Raw genomic sequence first — 25,750 nt, 5'->3', positions numbered from 1 at the left:
GAAAAATACCCTGATCTGGTTGAAATAAAAGGGGAATTTTAGCTAGAGAGAATGTAGTTGCCCAAATTAGAATTTGGCTAGGAAGTCAAGATTGATGCTCCTAGCTTTGTGAAAAAATGCAAAAGATTTATATAACACAAAGCCAAAGAATTTCACCTAGTGATTTATGCCACAACTTCTCGTTGAACTAGAGCATATTTTTTAGTAAGACATCCATCTTTATCTAAAAAGACTTCAAGTGATGGAGATAGAACTTACCATGGCAAGTGGTGCAAACTTCTGTTTAAACCTCACTGTTTAAAAAAATTGCCTTATTTTAGTCTACGTTTCTAGTTTCAACTTTCAGTCACTGGATCTTTTTATGCCTTCCTTGCTAGATTAAAGAGCTCTGCACTAATAGAAACCTTTAGTCCAGCACATACTTTTAGTTCTTTGTTATACATTTTCTAAACACAGAGGAAGACAGTCCTTTGTCTTCAGGGCACACAATCTGGAAATCATTCTCCAGAAGAACTTTTTCTATTCAGCCACTTGTTTAGTAGTTGACAGGACTCAGAATGTGGAGCATTCTGACGACAAATTGGCCTCTGCCCACTTGACAAGCAAAAATGACTCCGTGCTTTGACCTCTGAACATACTCCCTCCACTAGTACAGTAATAGAGATTCACCTAGTCAGCTGTCCTGCAGGGAAGGACTCTGCATCCCTTCTGCAAGCGACAGTTGAATGAAGTGATCATTGCCATTGTACCAACCTGTTAAGGATGTGTTTTCTACACATAACTGCAGGCTGGAAGTGCCAAGCGTGAAATATTCCACAAGTTCCAGGATATATTCATAGAATAATTTCTCTTTCAAGGATCACATTGTCTGAGCGGACAATTTGTCCGATTGAGGATCACTGCAAGACCCTCACCATATGAAAGACTTATTCATGTAATGTGATATTTTCATGCTGGGCCTTACGTCTGGATTTCAGTGGTTTTATTTTTTTTTTTAAATAGTAAAATATACTGTATTGTACATATAATGTCCATACCTCATATAACAGACACAGCTGAGGAATAATAGGTATGATACAAATGATAATGTGGCCAATTTTCTCTAGCATAGCTTTCCAATAAGACCTTTGACACCTGGGCATTTCTAAGACACATTTATTCTTCACTTGAAGAGTATCACCAATAGTCTTCAATCTCATACACCAAGCATCCACATTTTAGATGGAGTTGTTAGTGTTTCTAACATGTTTTGAAATCATGGGATGTAAGCCACTAAAGAGGCGTAAAGCATTAGTTTTATGACAGAATAGCAAAACAAGGTTCCTAAATTCAAGGATTTTTCACCCCTTAATGATTTTTTCATTCTCAGTTTAATAAAATAAAAAAAACACACCACACACAACAGTTTATACACTCACCTGACGAAGGTTGATATAAACTGCATTCTGAAGAAACTCTGAAGCTTCCATGCTTCTTTTCTGTATTGCCAGGACTCTCACTGCCTTCACACAGGCTTCCAGCTCAATCACACCAGCATTTTTATACTTTAAAAGAGGAAACAAAAATAACTGAAGTGCAGAGGATATGCTCTGAGGACGCAGCCTAGACACAGAAATCTGGAAAGAGAGTCCAGTATGGCTGATGGATTTAAAATTTCCTTTTAGTCTCCATTTAATGATCAATCAAAAGAATATTTGCCTTTCCTATTTCTTCAGGTCTTCCCCGCCTCCTCCTTCACACGCTCCTGAGACTAATGTTCTAAATATTTGATTCCAGGAAAGGTACCATTACTTGCAACCCCTTCAATAAACTCAAGACACCTCTCAGAGATTGCACCAGTCAGCTTACACAGTAACATGTCTGTCATAAATATAAAAGGAAGGGTAAACACCTTTAAATCCCTCCTGGTCAGAGGAAAAACCCTTTCACCTGTAAAGGGTTAAGAAGCTAAGACAACCTCGCTGGCACCTGACCAAAATGACCAATGAGGAGACAAGATACTTTCAAAACGGGGGGGGGGGGGGGGGAAGAGGAGACAAAGGGTTCTCTCAGTGTCTGTGTTGTTTTTGCCGGGACCAGAGCAGGAATGTAGGTCAGAACTCCTGTAAAAAAAGTCAGTAAGCAATCTAGTTAGATATGCATTAGATTCTGTTTGGTTAAAAATGGCTGATAAAATAAGCTGTGCTGAATGGAATGTATATTCCTGTTTTTGTATCTTTTTGTAACTTAAGGTTTTGCCTAGAGGGATTCTCTGTGTTTTGAATCTGATTATCCTGTAAGGTATTTACCATCCTGATTTTACAGAGATAATTCTTTTACTTTTTCTTTAATTAAAATTCTTCTTCTAAGAACCTGATTGCTTTTTCATTGTTCTTAAGATCCAAAGATTTGGGTCTGTGTTCACCTATGCAAATTGGTGAGGATTTTTTAATCAAGCCTTCCCCAAGAAAGAGGGTGTAGGGCTTGGGGGGATTTTGGGAGGAAAGACATTTCCAAGTGGGCTCTTTCCCTGCTATATTTGTTAGACGCTTGGTGGTGGCAGCAATAAGGTCCAGGGACAAAAGGTAAAATAGTTTGTACCTTGGGGAAGTTTTAACCTAAGCTGGTAAAAATAAGCTTAGGGGGTTTTTCATGCAGATCCCCACATCTGTACCCTAGAGTTCAGAGTGGGGAAGGAACCTTGACAAGGTCAATGATAGAACTATATGCATGAATATTCAAAAGTGTAACTGTGCCCACCAATTAACAGAAAATTTCCCCAAAATAACTAGCATTAATAAAAGCACTTTAATTAGTATTTATTTTTAGAGGGGTGTATGAACGTAATCTACAGACCTTACAGTCTAAAGGCACAAGTGGTACAGTACATAGTACAACTCAACAGAACACCATAGGGCTTGTCTACACTTATATTTTATAGCGCTCTAACTTGCTGGCTCAGAGGTGTGAAAGATCACCCCTTTGAGCGCAGCAAGTCTGAGGCTCCCAGCGCTCTGAGCTAATCCCCTCGTGGAGGCAGATTACCAGCTCTCTCCCAGCATTCGCGCGTGATCACACTTGCATTTCAAAGCACTCCCGCAGCAGCGCTTTGAAGTTTCTAGTGTAGCCATGCCCATAGTTTGAGGTTGGTCCCTTATAGTGTGAAGGCTTAACCAGAATTCTGAAATGGCCAGATCCTCTATCAGAAAGCAGTCTCTGTATTCCATCTGTGTGCTGTACTGTTGTAAGTTACTCATGTTTCTTACAACATTATTGTACCCTTACACAAATGAAAAGAATGTGCCTACATTTATATGTACTTTAAGGCAGGTGATCTTTAACACCAACTAAAAATGCATTGACAGTATACTGGAATTGATGCATGTATGGTAATTTTTCATAATGCACATAAGATTACCTTGCTGTAGTAAGAAATGGCCTCTTTATATTTATCTATGATGTCTTCAGGGCCAAGACAGTTCTTGGCACGTCCTATTTCAGCACTGGTATCTGCATTTATACCATTGGAAGTGAGGGCACCTACAGTAGAACAGAGTAAGGAATGACCAGGAAGCTTCTAGTTAAAACTAAACATATCTAATATGCTAAAATACAAAATAGGTTTCAGTGAAGTGTACATAATGAATAAATAAAGAAGCCATATCCTGGCTGAGTGACAAATGACTGGAGAATATTATGCCTTACTAAAATGAACTAAAAAATTAATTCACTCATAAAAAATGCAAACAGGAGATATAGCTATCTGGTTATGAAAGAACATTCAATATATGAATTTATGGTCACCTATACCTATCTGGATGTTCAGACTTTGTTAAAAAAGGGGGGGGGGGTTTACTTCAAGAATTAAATAACCATAGCCCATTCAAAATGATACAATTTAACTTTGAGAAGCTTTCCATTTGTATGGTTTATGTTTTATTTTAAATTTTATATTTTTAAAAGTTTAGTGCAAAACAATTTTACGTAACAAATTTCATAAAATCTACCAGATGGAATCACTATCAAAACACTTGGAAAGCCTTTAAAATGAACTTCTCTCTTTCATATACCCAACCTCAGAAAACCATAGGAAAACAAATAAGCCTTGCAGCACCTCCTAAAGGACATCAGATCTGAGCCTGTCAGACCAGGGATACAGGAAGCAAGCTCACATCCTGAGGGCTCCCTAACCAAGCACATATTGCAACCAGCCCCCTCCAACTCTCTGGCCTCCCTCCAAGCCTATTTAATCATTAACACCTGTTATTCCCCTTCGCTTCATCTCTTTCCCAAAAATTAAAATAAAGGGTTTGTGTCAAAGAAGGGGAAATTTAAGCAATGAGATATTGTGCCCATACCACCCTAATTACCCCCCTAATTCCTTTGCTTGTATGTTTATCCTTGTCCATTTGTGTTTTGTCTTTTTAAGCTGCAAGCTCTTCAAGGAAAGGGACCATATATCCCATGGGTTTAAGAGTCCAGCACAATAGGGCCCGAAACCTGACTGGGTTCTTTGGAGGCTCCCGCAATACAAATAATACTAACAAACAATAACCATTGCCCTTGCTAAGAATTCAAAGAAGCTCTTCCTATTTAGAGTAAACTATGGACCTTAATAATGAAACTATCATTATTATAACTGGAATATTGAGCAATTTTCAAAGTATGTATTTTAGAAGTTATATCTTTAAATACAACAGAATTTTACTGTACAAATCCATTTAGCACGTATTTACAACATTTTGTTTTTTTCATGCAACATGATACTAGTATATATGATACTATATGTATTTATTAAATAGGAACATATAGCTCTGGAGAGTTTTATAAATGTTTTACAGCTCCAAGTCAATTAGAAACATCATTTTATACAGAAGTCAGTGATAAGAAGCGGTACAGATTTACTATTTTGAAAATCTAAAAGCTGAAACAACAATTTCTGTAAAGTCCTTTTTAACAGGATGTCTTCACAATTGTCAGTTTAGAAAACAGAATTATAACTTATTTATATAAATTTGCATGATATATCATACATACAACATAAACATTGAATAATCAATAGTGATCCAGGTGTAAGCGCTCTTAAAATTTAGCAGTGGACTAAATTTTGGTTCCAGTGATGTTTATTGGCATAATATAAAAACATTCGAGTATTTTTCAAGTCAAATATTCCAATTACTGTGTTTATGTAACAGCCTAAAACCAGAAGAAAATGTTAACAAGCTGGAATGGGGAACAGACCCTCACACAAAATCCAGTATACAGTCTCAATGTGAAACCATCCTGAACATCAAACAAATTGTGTTAAGTTTTTAATAAGTTGTTCAGAATTCTGAAGATCTAATATAACGATGGTATTTCATTTCCAGGTAAAATAATAATTTTATTGCTACACATTCTACACACCATGTATGTTTCATTTATGAATTACTGGCCTCCATGTAACAACTCCTTCACCATTAAGAGTCAATACTGGATCTATGTATGTTTCACTCTGGATATTATTGCATACTTGACCAAAGATGGAAATCAAAAGTTTGAGGTGACAGAAAAACCATCCATTACAAATAATGATAGGACTAATGATTACTTTGCATCCCCCATTAGTAACCAGTGGACAATCATAGATAAACATGTGAGAACTGATGAATTAGTTAAAATTGTACATCAAGTTTTCAGAGTATGATTCATTTGGATAAGATATTAATATTCACAGGCCTATACTCCAACTTATTCTACCAATAAAATATCAAAATATTGTGCAAAATTATACTGAAGGGATATTTCATGAGAGAACTATTTTGATATAGTTGATCAGTGTTCGAAAAATCCACTCATTAGTTGAGAGAAAGACTTTTTCCCTAGTGAACGGAGAAGACCTAAACTATCAATTTTAGCAGAATTATCTTACTGTTGCAAAGATTAAATTTCACTCACATTTGAAAGATAAGTGATACAGTTTCATCTTTCTGAATCTGTAGGCAGACAATTCCAATATTTCTCTGCTGCTAAAAGTTTTCCCACACAGCAGCAGAGTAAAATTAAGATGACTGGTCATTTTCACTAAAAACACTTCAGATACCGGTGGACAAAAAAAGCAAGGCAGCCTTGGACCATGTCGGTTTCATAACACTACTGAGGAAAGCTACCAGAAAATAGATACCAAAGTTATTCAAACAGCAGATCCTCCCCAGAATAGATGCTGGGAGAGAGATGAGAAGATAAACCTTTTTCTTCCCCTCCCCATTTTTGCAAATCTCAAGAAGATGGAGGAGTAGAGTGTATGTCAGTCTTGCTGGAGCCCTAGACATAACCAAGAGTATGAACCAGAGTAGGCCTAGGCAGTATAGTAACACACCAGGTATTGGCTAACTAAGTAAGCACGTTCCTTACCAGAGAGAATGGTACAGAAACACCTACAGTTCTCAAGCAACTGTGTAAACAAATTCCCAAGAGATTGTACAGGAAAACATTGACCCCTCATAAGATAAGAATGTGATGACAGGATAATGGATGAGGATGTTTTGTTCTAACTAGAAGGTACAAGGTATAAAGGCGGTACATGCCTGACTTTGTTAGTTAACACTTAACTTGTTTGTATCAATGTATAAAGGGGGCACCTTTGTATCAGCCGAGGGGACAGCATCCTGTTATGCCGACTGAGCCTTTACCCTGTCATAGGAAAACCTCTGTTAGTGTCCCTGTGACCAACTGGACAGGGCACTAGTACTGTGCTTTGCTGACAGTAAACTTGGCCAAGCATCTTTACCACCAAATGAGCCTGTAGACTTGCTTTACACTGGAGGCTTCAAGAACAACACTAACAATTCTGCAGCACCAGCAACACTCTGCAGCACTAACATGGAGAATAGTCTCAAGGTCCTGGAGTGTGAGAAGAGACTCCTTCCTCCCTTCCAAAAAAATAAAACCCAAGGGCACCATTAATAGAATTCCTAGCACCCTATCCCTTGCCAACAATCAGAGGTGGGGCAATGGGCTTCTCACCAGGGACATCACTGGTGGAGGCCCACCATATCTACCTCTGACTAACTGGTTTAGTCCTCCAGTCAGTAGAGGTCTTAAATTTTTGAATCTTAGTATCAGACAGTGGTGATATCAGGTATCAGGAGGAGAAGGACCTTGGAGTATTGGCCGATCACAGGATGACTACAAGCCGCCAATGTGATGTGGCCGTGAAAAAAGCTAATGCAGTCTTGGGATGCATTAGGCAAGTTATTTCCAGTAGAGATAAGGAGCAGTAGCTGTCATATCTCAACTTAAGTAAGGCTTTTGATACACCAACTAGAGAAGTATAGCCTAGACGAACCTATTATAAGGTGGGTGCACAGTCGGCTGGAAAACCATATTGCGAGAGTAGTCATTAATGGCTCAAAAATCAAGCTGGAAGTGCATATCGAATGGGGTCCCACAAGGATCTGTCCTGAGTCTGTTTCTGTTCAATACCTTCATGAATGATTTGGATAAGGATATACAGAGTATACTTATAAAGTTTTCAGACAGTACCAAGCTGTGAGAGGTTGCAAGCGCTTTAGAGGATGAAATTCAAAAAGTACAAATGCAAAAGTATTACAACCTAGGAAGGAATAATCAACTGTCAATCAAACAAATACAAAATGAGAAATGACTGCCTAGGAAGGAGTACTGCAGAAAAGGATCTGAGGGTTATACTGGATCACAAACTAAATATGATTCAAAAATACAGTACTGTTGCAAAAAAGCAAATATTCTGGGATGTATTAGCAGGAGTGTTGTAAGCAAGACACCAGAAGTAATTCTTCCACTCTACTCTGCACTGATAAGGTCTCAACTGGAGTACAGTTCTGGGCACCACACTTCAGGACAAATTGGAGAAAGTCTAGAGGAGACCAACAAAAATGATTAACGGTCTAGAAAACACGGTCTATGAGGAAAGATTGAAAAATTTGGGTTTGTTTAGTCGGGAAAAGAGAAGACAGAGGGGACATAACAGTTATCAAGTTTGTAAAAGGTTGTTACAAGAAGGAGAAAGAAAAATTGTTTTTCTTAACTTCTGAGGCTAGGACAAGAAGCAGTGGGCTTAAATTTCAGCAAGGGAGATTTAGGTTAGATAGTAGGAAAAACTTAACTGTCGGGTAGTTAACCAGAGGAACAAATTACCTGTAGAATCTCTGTCACTGGAGGTTTTTAAGAACTGGTTAGACAAACAGCTGTCAGGGATGGTCTAGAAGATAATACTTAGTCTTGCATCAATCCAGGAGACTGGACTAGATGACCTATTAAGGTTCCTATATTTCTATGATTCTATATACTTGGGGAAAATCAATATTGTAAAAATAGAGCTGTTAAAGCTAAAACAGTCTTTATCCAGACTTTTATGGTAGTAACTGAGAAAAAAAAGTGAGCAGTAGATTTCAAGTCACTGTCAGGCTAGCCTGAACTGACACGAAATTTAAAAGAAACCACATGGGGAGCACAAAAATAATACTTTTTTTAAAAGCTCTGCTCCGTCTTCAGCTTTTTGGTCAGATTCTTCTCTCCTTGTGTTATAACTGTGATTCTACAATTTGTATTCAATGGTTTAATTTGTGCTGTTAAGAATGAGCTGAGAATAATGTTCTGAATAAAAGACTGCTTTGATAAGAAAATAGGGAAATAAAGATTCCAAATTACCTGAAATAAAAAATAAAGCCCTTTTACTAGATGCAGCCGCAGATGGTTATGAATGAAGTTATGAAGATAATAAAGCCTTAAAGCCAATAGAGATATCAAAACAGAAGAGGATTAGTAATATAAAGAATGAACCAACACAAAATACTGCCAGAATACAGTAGTGTTTATAACAGAATGGCTGACAATCTCTAGGATCTCTGAAATTTCTTCAAGTTGATGAACTGAAGGAGATTCAGGAGCTCACTTTCAAAAAAAAACGTGAGACACAGAAGGCAATCTTGATGGGATTATATGTCCTAGTTCAAAATTAAGAAATAAATTCAGAACTGTAAGAAAAATTTCACATTTTCTTCCAGTAATCTAAAATTAGATAAAATTTAATATTACTTAAAACTCTAGTCCTTTAAAAATATATCTTGCCTCTCTCTGTCTCTATTTTTATATATGTATATAAAGAAAGAATTATAAAATCTTGTTCTACAAGGGTAAACACTACATATAACTATTTAGATGCATTATAGAGAATTTTTGCGTTCCCCTAAATCATAAATAAAGCATTGATCACTAGAAGTGACAGGATACGAGACCCACAATTGGTCTGATCCATTGCAGCATCTCTTACGTTCCTGACAATGCACCCACTTTACCTAAGTCATCTGGCAAAGTCATTCATTTCAAGAATGAGATTCTACCTGCCTTTATTCGGTTTAAATACAGAAAAGGGCAACAAAAATAATTAGGCGTATGAAACAGCTTCCATATGAGGAGAGATTAATAAGACTTGGACTTTTCAGCTTGGAAAAGAGACTACTAAGGGGGGGATATGATAGAGGTCTATAAAATTATGACTGGTGTGGAGAAAGTAAATAAGGAAGTGTTATTTACTCCTTCTCGTAACACATGAACTAGGGGTCATCAAATGAAATTAACAGGAAGCAAGTTTAAAACAAAAGAAAAGGAAGTATTTCTTCACACAATGCACAGTCAACCTGTGGATCTCTTTGCCAGAAGATGTTGTGAAGCCCAAGTCTAACAGAGTTCAAAAAAGAACGAGATAATTCATGGAGGACAGGTCTATCAAAGGCTATTAGCCAGTATGGGCAGGGATGGTGTCCCTAGCCTCTTTTTGCCAGAAACTGGGAATGGGCAACAGGGGATGGATCACTCGATTACCTGTTCTGTTCATTCCCTCTGAAGCACCTGGCATTTGCCACTGTTGGAAGACAAGATACGGGGCTAGATGGACCTTTGTTCTGATCCAATATAGCCATTCTTATGTTCTTCTCTCAAAAGAGATCACACACTACTTTCCTTCATTCCAGTCAAATTTACACTTTCACAAAACAGAGTAACAGAGGTGGAATTGAACATGTAGAATCCTCCATAAGAAGTTCTACAGCTTAAGTTACTGCAAACAACCCGGCTTCCACAAGCCATGAGGAAAAAAAGCAGTGGTGGCACTCTCCCCTTTTATGCCTCCAAGCTTAATCCATGGGCACAGGCTCCCCTCCAACTGCAGAATTGAAGGAGAAAATTGGGATCTTACATTCTTACATCAATTCCCTTTGTGAGAAAGCTTATTTAGTAATAAAAGCTACTGAAGAATCCCTAAACCAAAAAGTGAATACTGTTTAGACATCTACAGAGCAGCACTAACCTCATATGGGAACAAATAAGATACTGTTCATATGAAAACTACTGGACAATTTTTCATTTAATTCTAAGCAACTGAGCTATGAACAGCTGTCGAGAAAATAGAGAAGAGTGATCTTCACTTAAAAATAAAACTTTAAACAGTGACTGAAACTATTTGAAATGGTCGTTTCAATTTAAGGTGACCCATTTGGCAGTTTCACTGTATCATGTGTTTATTTTTAAAGAAAGTAACAGACAGTCTTTATAATCTGTACTAGTTTTAAAACAATGGAACATTCCAACTGTCATTTCTATATAAAACAGCCCTTTTTCAGCTTATTTTGGATATCTTCATTTTAAAACAATTGTTCCCAGAAAAAATTTATTTGCATATGAAAAACTGAAATACATTGGTAAGGTGTTTCATATTACATTAACTGGGGGCAAGGAAAATTATGAAATTATAATTAAATATATTTAAAAGAAGAAAGTGAACTTTTTGTTGCAAAGTGCTCAACCACTCCTGCTACAGAGCACCAGGGTAGAAGTATTTTTCATTAGTGCTTATGTAACAAGCCGCCTTTAGGTTGTGCTGCAAGTCTCATTTCTTCAGCTGGCCTATTCTGAACCATGTTTACCGCATACCCACTCTTGTACCTGTTCCTTTTTTCTTCTTCTATTCATATTGCTGTCATAAATATAAAGGAAAGGGTAAACCCCTTTGAAATCCCTCCTGGCCAGGGGAAAGCTCCTCTCACCTGTAAAGGGTTAAGAAGCTAAAGGTAACCTCACTGGCACCTGACCAAAATGACCAATGAGGAGACAAGATACTTTCAAAAGCTGGGAGGAGGGAGAGAAACAAAGGGTCTGTGGGTCTGTCTATATTCTGTCTTTGTCGGGGATAGACCAGGAATGGAGTCTTAGAACTTTTAGTAAGTAATCTAGCTAGGTATGTGTTAGATTATGATTTCTTTAAATGGCTGAGAAAAGAACTGTGCTGAATAGAATAACTATTTCTGTCTGTGTATCTTTTTTGTAACTTAAGGTTTTGCCTAGAAGGGTTCTCTATGTTTTTGAATCTAATTACCCTGTAAGATATCTACCATCCTGATTTTACAGGGGGGATTTCTTCATTTCTATTGACTTCTATTTTTATTAAAAGTCTTCTTGTAAGAAAACTGAATGCTTTTTCATTGTTCTCAGATCCGAGGGTTTGGGTCTGTGGTCACCTATGCAAATTGGTGAGGCTTTTTATCCAACATTTCCCAGGAAAGGGGGGGTGCAAGTGTTGGGAGGATTGTTCATTGTTCTTAAGATCCAAGGGTCTGGGTCTGTAGTCACCTAGGCAAATTGGTGAGGCTTTTTACCAAACCTTGTCCAGGAAGTGGGGTGCAGGGTTTTGGGAAGTATTTTGGGGGGAAAGACGTTTCCAAACAGCTCTTCCCCAGTAATCAGTATTAGTTTGGTAGTGGTAGCGGCCAATCCAAGGACAACGGGTGGAATATTTTGTACCTTGGGGAAGTTTTTGACCTAAGCTGGTAAAGATAAGCTTAGGAGGTTTTTCATGCAGGTCCCCACATCTGTACCCTAGAGTTCAGAGTGGGGGAGGAACCTTGACAATTGCTAAATGGGAATAGATCCCACTGAAATGGGTTGGGTGGCTTGCATCACAGCTATTGGGTTTGTCATAGTGCCAGATGCCTTGATAGTGTCCAGGTGAGTACTGTATTTATGTCTTGATGCATTCTATTTGGTTTTTATTGTCTGATACTCAGATGTCTCAAGTGACACCTTGTGAATAGACTAAATAAACGAATCCCAAATCACATAATTTTGGTTTAACAAACAAGCTACAATTTGTAAATCCTCTTTTGTCATCAACAGCCTTTTGGTGGTAAACCGAATGCTGCTTCAGAATTTGAGCAAAGTAATTATTGAAACAGAAAAAAACCCACAGGACTAAGAATGCTAGGAAGACACTGTCTTGAGAACAAAGTAAAGTCAACATTACTGCTCTAGAAAACGGCACTAAACCGCTACCTCACAGCATTACTAAAAATGTAACTGGGGGGGGAAAAAAAAATAATCAAGGAGTTCTTGTAAGTACATGGAAAGAGAAAGTTAGGCCAGATTTCTAGCCATTCTGATGTTATTTAGACAGTGTTCTCCAAAATCCATATGATCATGACAAAGTCACAGGTTCATATTTTTAAAAATGCCTATCAAGTTTTGGATAAGTGACTTGATATATCTTGGGCCTGATTTTCAGAAGTCCTGAGCATCCACAAAACTAAGAGTCAAATCAGGCCCACGCTTTATCAAACTGATACCAAAAACTGAGGCACAAAGTCAGAAACAATTTTGAAAATTTAGCTGTAACCATCCACACAGATGCAAAACAAGTAACAACAAACCAAAAAAAAAGCTTACTGTCAGAAAACAAGCAAAAAGACAAAGTACCTGGGTCAATGAGAACTTCTTGTGCCCCTAGGAGGAGAGAAAAAAAAATGATTTTTTTCAGCCTTAAAAATATAGCCAACATAAAGTACACTATTGCAATATATTTTACAACTATTATCAGTCATGAGCAGAATTACAGGAAAATTATTAAAATCCAGCAGACATTCCTGTTTAAAACTTGAATGAAGTCATAGCACATCAATTGTCGTTTCATTACAACATATTTACCATATCCTGTACCTATATTAAATGTTTTTTTTTAAAAAAAATTCAGAAAACAGTTATTAGTTTTAAGACCAAACCAAAAGCAATTAATATTTTTCTTGAATTTTTCTTGATATTTTAGAGTCATCTCCTAGTAGATCTTAATTTTTAGTCCCCCCACCTTTTTTTTTTTTTTTTGTTAGCAAGGTTCCATAAAACAGTCTCCCTGTAAGTGCTTGAATATAAATAATCCTGTTTTACTCTGCCAGCATGATATTTTCCTAATTGGGCTATTAAATTATCAGATGTAATGCTCTTCTAGGAGCACACTTAAATAATTGTAGAGTATTTAACACACAATTACTACCATTAGGACCCTTATACTTTTTTCATGTCTTCTTACTTTCTTTAAAAAGATCATCCCATTTTTCTGAGATTTTTTAATGGACTCTACCATCACAGAGCATGGCTCTTCAGAAACTGTGAATGCATGTTGGTGGTAGACTTCAGTCAAGGTTGGGTAGCAGAAAGAAACGCTCCCTACCTCTCAAGAACTCCATGAGATTCTAATATGAGATGTTGGGTAGGCCTTACACAAAACAACTCAAACCATTTATGTCAAATATATGGTAAAAGGAGATAGCATTTGAGAGAATAGACTATAATTTTTTTTTAAAATAAATACAGCATCCTGTTGCTCTCGACCTTGGAGAAGGTAATTGAAATGTCAAATGAGGGCTTAATAGCCCCAAATTATTGGTGTTCTTTATCCAATAGCTTGTACTTCCTTAAACTGATTCTCAGCCTCTAGACCAGACAGGTAAACTAGAGATTTAAAAGCTACGAGAAAACTGGAATTAATTTTCTATATCTAATTCTATAAGGCTATTTTACTAGTCACCTTTAAAAATGCAAAAAATCAAACAGAAATGCAACTGAAAAAGTAAGAAACTTCAGACAGAAAGGAGTTGCACAAACAGTATGTATTAAAGAGGAAACAACGGTCAGAAAACCTTACAGGAGATAGATACAAAAATGGGTACAAAGTTTGTGTTGTAATCAGACCTTTATATATATTTTTGGAGAGATGGTTTGGGATCAGGATGTAGTACCTGTTCCGACAAAGATTAGAATCCAACTATTTAGGCCCCAAAATGACAGCAATAATAACTGGAGCTAGTGAACGATATCTTGTGGACTGTAAAATAACCGCTCTAGATTAAGATGTGTGTTCCTGAAAGGTATGGAGTGAAGAGAACAGACTGAATTAAAATACTAGTTGTCTCTATGAATAAAAGTTTTTTACTTGATGCAGAGAGTAGCTTATTGAAAAGCTTTTAAACAAGAAATTTAAGAAGTTTTATATTTAACAGTGTATTAAATATACAACTTGCAGAAGTGACTGGAAGACACTGCAAATTATTAAATTACAAAACAACAAATGAAGTAGTAATACATCACAAAATGTATTTTGTTCAGTTATTCTGACAACTATCACTTAATTATGATAATATACTTTTGTAAAAATAAGTTTTAGTAACGAGACCTCACTGCAACATCTATTATTAAGTCTTTGTTGAGAAGCGAAGAGAGCCACAACTGTGTGCTTTGTGAGTGAGATATCATCTTGTCCAACTTGTAAGACTCATTTTAACAGGTTATGGGACCAGCTGGACAAAACTTTATTTACTTAAATGACAAATACCTGGTGTAATTTTTTGAAACATGCTCTTTTACTGTAAAGTTGAAATGTCAATACATATAATTTGTAATTCATTCTTTGAAACTGCAAAATAAAGGTTTGCTAGTTTTTGATATGTCGATTAAGTAAAGCTATTTTTACAAGATGGAATTAGTTCTGATCACAATTTAAAAACAAATTTATGATCAGCTATTAGACAGGATGGGCAGGAATGGTGTCCCTAGCCTCTGTTTGCCAGAAGCTCGGATTGGGTGACTGAGCAAGGATCACTTGATGATAAACCTGTCTGTTCATTCCCTTTGGGGCACCTGCCATTAGCCACTATCAGAGGACAGGATACTGAGCTTGATGGACCCAGTCTGACCCAGTATGGCCGTTCTTATGTAAACAAGGGAATGGGGATTTTGTTTTGTTTTATTTTTTTAACTCTAAATAGCAAGCAGGCACTCTCTCCAAGGAAGGTAACCCATTTCATAAAAAGCTATACAATTAAAATATTTACAACTAACATACAAAAGTCTTACAATGGCAAGTTGTCAGTTTCCTGACTGGTGTTTAATTTTACAACCAACATTTTAATAAAAGACCTACTAAATGGGCTTTGTTTAAAATTGATATTATAATTCATACAAGTAACATGCATTATTGGCAGAGTATATATGCAAGGTTTTAAACAAAGTGATAGGGTCTTCCAAACAAGTCTTTGAATAAAGAACACCAAAAGCCTTTGGATACTGAACATACCCTTCTTATCCTTATCAACACATATATCCCTCTCGCACCATTTATATAATTTCTGAAAATTGCCTGTGTTTTTCCGTGCTGAATGATTTTTTCCAAATCTTAAGTAGAATCCTGGTCTTAACACACAACCAGAGAAATTTTGAACAAATTCTCTCTCTATCTCTGGGTAAGCTCATTTCTTAATATCATTACAAAACCATAGGATTTTTATAATAAAAAATAAATCTTCTAACAAAAAAAATGTAGTTCAGTTTAATACCATTTTTACTCTTGTGTGAAATTCTTATTACACATGGGGTAAAAGACTATAGATTACAGGTTGCCATTACTAAGCATCTGGGAAAAAAAGTCAGAACAGAAGCCCCGTTTACCTGGTCTGTGTCTGTTGCCTGCCTCAGCAGGAAGAGAAGTACCTTGTGCCCTACGAACCCCAGCTTTCCCTCCTGTGCCACCAGGGTAGTGATAGATAACTGATGCGGAGCATAAACCTTCAAGAGCAGCTGGAGATTAAAGATAAATAAATATTTAATTAACAGAATCAATTCATTACATGACATGAAGTATTATACTTTATAATCCTATAAACAGAGCCTCAAAAACCTCACTCTGCCAGGGGCACCCACAGAAATTTTTCCCATTGCAAATCCCTGCAAAACCATCCCCGCTGTGCCTACCGAGGTCACACCACACTCCGTCCCTCTGCCTTCAAGCGTGTCCAGCCCAAGTGCAATCTCATTCCCCATCCCTGAGAAGGAACATGGTCGGCTGGAAATGGATCAAAGCCAGGCAGGACCCCAGAGGGGAGCCCTGGTACAGAAGCCAGCCCCACAGCAGCGGCAAGGGGGATCAGTGCTATCAACCCCACTGCTTAGTGTGTTCAGCCAGGCTTGGCTCTCGAGCCCCTCATCACGATGGAGGGACCACAGTAGTGCTGAAAGTCAATGCACAGGGGCTACAACGCAACTCTCTCAATTTTGGCCCCATGGATCTCTCCATCACGATGCTTTCAGCAACCTCTAACATAAAGAAGGGGCCACACCTGTCTGGGCAGTGGGGTCGCCAGCCCTGCTCCTCCTTGCCATGGTCAATGATACGCACCAAGTGTAACAGGCGTATGGCTGCACATATACCACTGCACCCATTTTACTTCAGGAGTAAAAATGTTGCCTGGCTCCTTCCCGTGCCAGAACAGAACATTCTAAGTACCATTGTTCCTTTCTCAAAAGAGGAAGGAAAAAGACAGGAAGTAGAGTGGCTGAAGCTGACAGATCTTTTGCAAGAGGGGAGCCATGAAGTAAAATAACCCAAAGACGTGTCTGTGGGGGTATGTCTACACTTAGCTGGAGGTGCAAATTCCAGCTTAAGGATATATACCGCATGCTAGCTCCAATCAACCTAGTGCACTAAAAATAGATTGTAGGTATGGCAGTGTGAACAGATAGCCACCCTAAGTACATACTTAGAATCTTGGATAGCTAAATACTTGAAGTAGCTAGCCCCTTTTGCCACTTGTACTGTTGCAGCTATGCTATTTTTAGCTCAACCGCTTGATCAGATCTAGCGTGGATACGTCGCATTGCACCAGAATTTACACCTCCAGCTCAAAGTGTATACGTATCTTAGAGGAGCTGAAGGAGAAGCAAAGAGCAGAGCAGCAGGAGCTGCTAGTGATTTCTCTACATGGATGATGTAAAGGTCCAGAAAGCATGACCTAGGAGGGAAGATTGAAAAAAACTGGATTTGTTTAGTCTGGAGAAGAGAAGACTGAGGGGGTACATGATAAAAGTTTTCAAGTACATAAAAGGTTGTTACAAGGAGGAGGGTGAAAAATTGTTCTTGTTAACCTTTGAGGATAAGACAAGAAACAATGGGCTTAAATTGCAGCAATGGAGGTTGGACATTAGGAAAAAACTTAACTGTCAGGGTAGTTAAACACGGGAACAAATTGCCTAGGGAGGTTATGGAATCTCCATCATTGGAGGTTTTTAAGAACAGGTTAGACAAACACCTGTCAGGAATGGTCTTGTTATTACATAGTCCTGCCTTGAGAGCAGGGGACTGGACTAGATGATGGATTGAGGTCCCTACACTTCTATGATTCTACAGAGGAATGAGAATCAGCAGCTAAGAGTCCAATGACCACTTGTGCACCTAGGAGAAAAGGCAACAGCACCACAACAAAAAAAAAAGGCCTTCAAAGAGGTGAAGCCTAGGGGCCAAAACTGATTTGCATGAGGTGAAAGTATGGTGAAGGTATGGTCAATGTAAGTTAAATATATGTGGATTTGGCAGCCACAGGGGCATACATTTTTTCATCCAATCTTTACTATGCCTCATATAGGTACGATTTGAAACATTTTTCCCCACACCTATTTACCTGAGGACTAAGATCATCTTTTTAAAAACAGCTATTAAACAAGTCATACATAATTTAGTTATGCTACAGAAGCACATATTTTATATTTCAAATATGCTAAATTCTCACTTTCTATAACAAACAGTATTTTCCTTGCATTCTTAGTCACATCCTAATTATTTTGGCTTGATTTTCAAGTCACATTTTATTGGATTTTTTTAAGTGTCTTTTAAGAGCATTTAATTGCTGCCTTTTTATATTGCAGCAGGAAGGCTACAAAAAGCTACCATCATTTGCTTCATACCAGAATCTTAAAGCATTTGAGTTTTATCAGCATCAATTAAGCCTACCTCCAAGCCACAAAAAGTCATTTACAGACCGCAGAAATTCCACAGCCATATGATAATGTACCAAGGAATCTTGTAACATCCCAGCTTGTAGACACAGATCACCAACATGTTTCCGCATCCGACCTTGACAACGTTTCTTATAATGTCTGCAATATAAAAGATAGTGTATAATTACTCACACAATACCTCCATCCCATGAGCTGAGAAGGCACTGAGTTACTTGTTTTTATTCTTCCATCTCTAATTACGTATCACTGAGACATTAAACATGGCTGTGATGTTATTGACATGAACTGTGATCGTGTAAATTACTGTTGCAACCAAGGTCCTATAGTAGCACCAAATCTTGTACAAAGGAGGTCAAGTAAGGTGTCTAAAGAAAGTAAGGTGACTATAGTAATTTGCTGGTTATGATTATGCTGTCTGTATGTTTATCATTTTTGTATTTGAAGTTATGAATATTGGCTATGTACTTGTATCTCAATGTGTTTGATTCTAAGCACCCTCAGTGACGCATTTGGTCAGCTTCTTGAGAATGGGCACTTACTGAGAATAATCCTATCAAGAAACACTTAACTGACAATGGACTTTGGGAGATGCCAATCCACATCTGCGCTTTCCTGTGAACGTTCAAACTAATATGTAAACAATGGCATCTGCCTGCAAAAAGCTGAATCATTCATGGACATGTGAATTGCCCAGGTGGCTACAAACTCCATCTAGGTGCTGTGACTTTGCACAGAAGAACGAAGGGGTTTCTGCCCACAAGAGAATATAAAATGCCCTGGAAGCCTCTCCATTTTGTCTTCAGCTGGCTCAAGAGATGGCCTCTCCACCCCAAAGAGATGCGAAAGAAACTGGGACAAAGAATTATAACTAAGGTGGTGTGAGTGATTGCTGGATACAGCCATAAACCACAATGTTGGTCTGAAAAGGATTGGGCCCAGATTAGGAAGGAGTCTAGTCTGTGAAAGAAGCTTATTGGGACATCTTGAGGGTGAGATTTACCTGTATTCCGTTTCCTACTTTATTAGGCTTAGACTTGCATGTTTCTTTTTATTTTGCTTGATAAACTTACTTTGTTCTGTCCATTATTACTTGGAACCACTTAAATACTACTTTTTATACTTAATAAAATCACTTTTGCTTATTAATTAACCCAGAGTAAGTAATTAATACTTGGGGGAGCAAACAGCTGTGCATACCTCTCTATCAGTTTTATAGAAGGCAGACAATTTATGAGTTTATCCTGTATACGCTTTATACAGAGTAAAACAGAGTTATTTGGGGGTTTGGATCCCATTGGGAGCTGGGTATCTGGGTGCTAGAGACAGGAGCACTTGCCAAGCTGTTTTAAAGTTAAGTCTGCAGCTTTTGGGAGGGTGGTTCAGACCCTGGGTCTATGTTGGAGCAGACTGGCATATCTTGCTCAACAAGGCAGGAGTCTGGAGGCCCAAATTGGCAGAGAAAATGGGCTCAGAGGTAGTCTCAGCACAACAGGCGACAGTCCCAAGGGGGTCTCTGTGACCGAACCCGTCACAATGGCAATCCACCCTCTAACACTGAGCAAACAGCCCAACATCAACTATAACCAGTGTACTGGGCAACATGAAAAATAAAGACCAAACATCCTCAAGAAATATTGAGATATATAGACAACATATATTCTGAATATATAGCACTACTGTATATAGAAAGCCTTCCTTTCAGAGAGAATAATTTTACTTGTAAATTACGAAAGAGAAAAATGCTGATAGAAATAGACAGATCATTCTTTTCATGTTCTAGTAATTAAATATTTGCTCTGTAGAACTAATAGCCTGTTAAAATAGCACACAACTTATTTTTTTCTGTGAGGGGACGGATTATCTATGGATTTGTTGCAGATCTAAGCTTCTTCCCACTTTCACTCACACTTTCAGCCTCCAGGACCGATACTGCCACCATCATTTCAGCCAAGAGCTGAATGGGATTCTCTTCAAAGACCACCTATACCACTAACTAAAAGATCAGCTAGAAAAATAGCTTTCGAACAACACAAGGCATTCAGTCCCATCTCTCTCCCCAACCGCCACAAATAAGGAAGCTACAAGGAACAAGGCACCTTGCTGAAAATTTTAAACTAAATATATGCTTCAATACAGTCAGCTACAAGAAAAGTAACTAATCTGGATAATGGATTCTTGGTATTGATGCTAGCCTTCCTTAACCAGAACTTCTCAGAAAGAAGTTGGTGAATGGAACAGATGCAAAGTAACAAATATATACTTCCCCCATGAGACTCCTCATGCTTCAAGACAGGAGACAAATCATTCACTTTCCAAGAAGAGACTTCTCCTCTCAAGGTACGTCTACACTGCAATAAAAACCCGTGGCCGGCCTGTGCCAGCAGACTCTGACTCACGAGGCTTGGGCTGCGGGACTGTTTTACTGCAGTGTAGACTTGCAGGCTTAGGCTGGAGCCCAGGCTCTAGGACCCTACGAGCTTCGAGGTTTCCCAGAGCTTGGGCTCCAGCCCAAGCCCTGAAGTCTACACTTCAAACAAACAGCCTTAGAGCCCAAGAACCGTGAGCCTGAGTTGATTGGCACTGACCAGCCACAGGTGTCTAGTTGCTGCGTAGACATACCCTCAGAGCCCCTCAGCAAATCTCCACACATTCTGCTCTGCCTTCAAGCACACACCTAGGTATTCTATAGACTGAAAACATTTGCACCACCAATAATTAAGCTTTTTTTCATTTGAAAGATTGAATAAAACTGTCACTCATCTACATTAAATTTGTAAGTACACACAAATCCTAGTGCTCTAACATTAGAGATTCTTCCAATATGAATATATTATTCAGACACAATTCTCAGTGTTTCTAGTATCTTCTCTCCAAGGTTAAATTTCTTCAAGTTATTTAAGTCTTTACTCTTCTTCCATGACCATGTCTTACTGAGCAGCAAGGTGGATTTGGTTTAAATCAAATAGATTTAAATCATAATTTAAAATCACTGGTCAGGAAGACTTGATTTAATCATGGATTTCTACATAAAAGTTGTCATAAATATAAAGGGAAGGGTAAACCCCTTTGAAATCCCTCCTGGCCAGGGGAAAGCTCCTCTCACCTGTAAAGGGTTAAGAAGCTAAAGGTAACCTCGCTGGCACCTGACAAAATAACCAATGAGGAGACAAGATACTTTCAAAAGCTGGGAGGAGGGAGAGAAACAAAGGGTCTGGGTCTGTCTGTAGTCGTCTTGGCCGGGGATAGACCAGGAATGGAGTCTTAGAACTTTTGATGAAGTGAGCTGTAGCTCACGAAAGCTCATGCTCAAATAAATTGGTTAGTCTCTAAGGTGCCACAAGTACTCCTTTTCTTTTTGCGAATACAGACTAACACGGCTGTTCCTCTGAAACCTTAGAACTTTTAGTAAGTAATCTAGCTAGGTATGTGTTAGATTATGATTTCTTTAAATGGCTGAGAAAAGAATTGTGCGGAATAGAATAACTATTTCTGTCTGTGTATCTTTTTTGTAACTTAAGGTTTTGCCTAGAGGGGTTCTCTATGTTTTTTTAATCTAATTACCCTGTAAGATATCTACCATCCTGATTTTACAGGGGGGATTTCTTTATTTCTATTTACTTCTATTTTTTATTAAAAGTCTTCTTGTAAAAAATTGAATGCTTTTTCATTGTTCTCAGATCCAAGGGTTTGGGTCTGTGGTCACCTATGCAAATTGGTGAGGCTTTTTATCCAACATTTCCCAGGAAAGGGGGGGTGCAAGTGTTGGGAGGATTGTTCATTGTTCTTAAGATCCAAGGGTCTGGGTCTGTAGTCACCTAGGCAAATTGGTGAGGCTTTTTACCAAACCTTGTCCAGGAAGTGGGGTGCAGGGTTTTGGGAAGTATTTTGGGGGGAAAGACGTTTCCAAACAGCTCTTCCCCAGTAACCAGTATTAGTTTGGTGGTGGTAGCGGCCAGTCCAAGGACAACGGGGGGAATATTTTGTACCTTGGGGAAGTTTTGACCTAAGCTGGTAAAGATAAGCTTAGGAGGTTTTTTTCATGCAGGTCCCCACATCTGTACCCTACAGTTCAGAGTGGGGAAGGAACCTTGACATGGTGGCACAGTGGTGGGAATAACCTGAAATCATTTTGAGATCCAGTTGAGATTTTTTGAACTAGAAATACAGATTTTAAAAAGGAAATTTTTTTTTCTTTGGAACGGAAGTCCAGAAAGCAGTTGAAACTGAAAGCAGATTGTTTTTTCTCTGCTTTGTGGCCAAGCAGAGACAAAGGGAACATGAAAGACAGATAGAACTCATGCAGCTGAAGAAGGAACAAGAAAGGGAGGCAGAACAACACCAAGCGGCTGCTCACAGGAGAGCTATGGAAGCGAGGGACAAAGAACTGGAGGAGAAGGAAAAAGAGAGGAAGTATGTGGAGGAGATGGAGAAGATAAAGGCTCAGCAGAATATCCCAACAAACCCTAGTAATCCTTCTCCAAGTACCACTTCCCATCCCAGAAAGTTCCCCACCTACAAGGCAGGCGATGATACTGAGGCCTTCCTAGAAAACTTCGAAAGGGCCTGCCTTGGGTACAACATCTCTACTGACCAATACATGGTAGAGCTGAGGCCGCAGCTCAGTGGACCCTTAGCTGAGGTGGCAGCTGAAATGCCTGAAGAACACATGAACAAGTATGAACTGTTTAAATCCAAGGCAAGAGTCAGAATGGGGATAACACCCGAGCAGTCTCGTCGGAGGTTCAGAGCCCTAAGGTGGAAACCAGACATGTCATTTACCCGACATGCCTACCACATTGTGAAACATTGGGATGCCTGGATATCAGGAGCAAGTGTTGAATCTCCAGTAAATTTGCCCTTCCTAATGCAAATGGAACAATTCTTAGAGGGTGTTCCTGAGGAAATAGAAAGATACATCCTAGATGGGAAACCCAAAACTGTAATTGAGGCAGGAGAGATTGGAGCCAGATGGGTGGAGGTGGCAGAGAAGAAGAAAACTGGTCGCAGTTGGAGCGGAGACCAGAAGGGACCACCCCAGACCACACCCTATTCCCGGGGGCCGCCCAAAGCCCCACCTACCTCCCAAAGAACCCTCCAGACCCCTTATCGTCCCACCACCCCATTCTCCAGCAACCCTCCTCGCCCCAGTGACCCGTCAGCTGGACGATGTTTTAAGTGTAACGAGCTGGGGCATGTAAAGGCCAACTGCCCCAAGAACCCCAACAGATTACAGTTCATTGCACCGGAATCACACCAGAGGTCCACAGGCCCAGATACCTCCCAGATACCCTTGGAGCGGAGGGAAACTGTGAGTGTGGGCGGGAAGGTGGTCACCACGTGGAGGGACACCAGAGCACAAGTGTCAGCTATCCATGCTTCCTTAGTGGACCCCAATTTAATCAACCCAGAGATCCAAGTGACGATTCAACCCTTCAAGTCCAACTCTTTCAATTTGCCTACAGCCAAGTTGCCTGTCCAGTACAAGGGCTGGTCAGGAATGTGGACTTTTGCAGTCTATGATGATTATCCCATCCCCATGCTGTTGGGGGAAGACTTAGCCAATCATGTGAAGCAGGCCAAGAGGGTGGGAATGGTCACCCGCAGCCAGGCTAAACAAGCCGTGAGGCCTAGCTCTGTTCCGGAAACTTCTATCAGGACCCAGTCAGAGGTGATGGACCTGGACCCCAGGCCAATGTCTGCAACAGCAGTAGTGGATCCAGTCCCAGACACCCAGACGGAACCAGTCCCAGAACCGGAACCAGCCAAACAACCAACACCAGACCCCGTGCCAGCACTGAATCCAGTACTTGCAACCTCAACACCAGAGGGCCCCACCGAACCTGAACTGGCAACAGCCGATAACTCTACACAAGAGGCTCAGCCGGAGCCTGAATCCCAACATAGTGCACCAGCGGAGAGCGGTTCACAGTCAACAGAAACAGCTCCATCCCTTATATCGCTTCCAGAGGGACCAAGCCTAGGTCCCCAATCCAATGAGGGACTGATGTCTCCAGCATCAAGGGAACAGTTCCAGACCGAACAGAAAGCAGATGAAAGCCTCCAGAGAGCTTGGACGGCGGCACGGAGCAACCCACCGCCTCTCAGCTCTTCTAATCGATCCAGGTTTGTTGTAGAAAGAGGACTTTTATACAAGGAAACTCTTTCTGGTGGACACCAGGAAGACTGGCATCCTCAGAGACAGTTGGTAGTTCCAACTAAATACCGGGCCAAGCTCTTGAGCTTAGCCCATGATCACCCTAGTGGCCATGCTGGGGTGAACAGGACCAAAGACCGTTTGGGGGGGTCATTCCACTGGGAGGGAATGGGCAAGGATGTTTCTACCTATGTCCAGTCTTGTGAGGTGTGCCAAAGAGTGGGAAAACCCCAAGACCAGGTCAAAACCCCTCTCCAGCCACTCCCCATCATTGAAGTTCCATTTCAGCGAGTAGGTGTGGATATTCTGGGTCCTTTTCCGAAAAAGACACCCAGAGGAAAGCAGTACATACTGACTTTCATGGATTTTGCCACCCGATGGCCGGAAGCAGTAGCTCTAAGCAACACCAGGGCTAAAAGTGTGTGCCAGGCACTAGCAGACATTTTTGCCAGGGTAGGTTGGCCCTCCGACATCCTCACAGATGCAGGGACTAATTTCCTGGCAGGAACTATGAAAAACCTTTGGGAAGCTCATGGGGTAAATCACTTGGTTGCCACTCCTTACCACCATCAAACAAATGGCATGGTGGAGAAGTTTAATGGAACTTTGGGGGCCATGATACGTAAATTTGTAAATGAGCACTCCAATGATTGGGACCTAGTGTTGCAGCAGTTGCTCTTTGCCTACAGAGCTGTACCACATCCCAGTTTAGGGTTTTCCCCATTTGAACTTGTATATGGCCATGAGGTTAAGGGGCCATTGCAGTTGGTAAAGCAGCAATGGGAGGGATTTACACCTTCTCCAGGAACTAATATTCTGGACTTTGTAACCAACCTACAAAACACCCTCCAAACCTCTTTAGCCCTTGCTAAAGAAAACTTACAGGATGCTCAAAAAGAGCAAAAAGCCTGGTATGATAAACATGCCAGAGAGCGTTCCTTCAAAGTAGGAGACTAGGTCATGGTCTTAAAGGCGCTCCAGGCCCATAAAATGGAAGCATCGTGGGAAGGGCCATTCATGGTCCAGGAGTGCCTGGGAGCTGTTAATTATCTCATAGCATTCCCCACCTCCAACCGGAAGCCTAAGGTGTACCATATTAATTCTCTAAAGCCCTTTTATTCCAGAGAATTAAAGGTTTGTCAGTTTAAGCCCAGGGAGGAGACGACGCTGAGTGGCCCCAAGGTAATGTGAAGGGAAATGTGGTGGTGGTGTGAAAGAGGTGAACCTCTCCATGACCCTTGGGCGTATGCAGCGACAGCAGATCCAGGAGCTGTGCACTAGCTACGCGCCAACGTTCTCAGCCACCCCAGGACTGACTGAACGGGCATACCACTCCATTGACACAGGTAATGCTCACCCAATTAGGGTTCAACCTTACCGGGTGTCTCCTCAAGCTAAAACTGCTATAGAACGGGAGATCCAGGATATGTTACAGATGGGTGTAATCCGCCCCTCTGAAAGTGCATGGGCATCTCCAGTGGTTCTAGT

The 25,750-nt window shown here is 39.8% G+C and overlaps 1 protein-coding gene across 3 annotated transcripts in view; it reads right to left on the bottom strand.

The window, feature by feature from the left end:
* Window positions 1–25,750, bottom strand: part of TRAPPC9 (trafficking protein particle complex subunit 9) — an 829,667-nt gene that overhangs the window by 780,312 nt on the left and 23,605 nt on the right. For all 3 annotated transcript variants that reach the window (XM_073330054.1, XM_073330052.1, XM_073330055.1), the window contains exons 3-7: window positions 18,101–18,246; window positions 15,766–15,894; window positions 12,745–12,771; window positions 3,398–3,519; window positions 1,419–1,544 (exon numbers count right to left, since the gene is read on the bottom strand). In XM_073330054.1, the coding sequence (XP_073186155.1) occupies window positions 1,419–1,544; window positions 3,398–3,519; window positions 12,745–12,771; window positions 15,766–15,894; window positions 18,101–18,246 (550 nt within the window). The remainder of the gene's footprint in view (window positions 1–1,418; window positions 1,545–3,397; window positions 3,520–12,744; window positions 12,772–15,765; window positions 15,895–18,100; window positions 18,247–25,750) is intronic.

Source organism: Lepidochelys kempii, chromosome 2, assembly GCF_965140265.1.
Source record: "Lepidochelys kempii isolate rLepKem1 chromosome 2, rLepKem1.hap2, whole genome shotgun sequence".
In the NCBI taxonomy this organism is placed as follows: Eukaryota; Metazoa; Chordata; order Testudines; family Cheloniidae; genus Lepidochelys; species Lepidochelys kempii.
The sequence above is the reverse complement of the archived record's forward strand: the minus strand, read 5'-3'. Positions and strand labels throughout refer to the sequence as shown.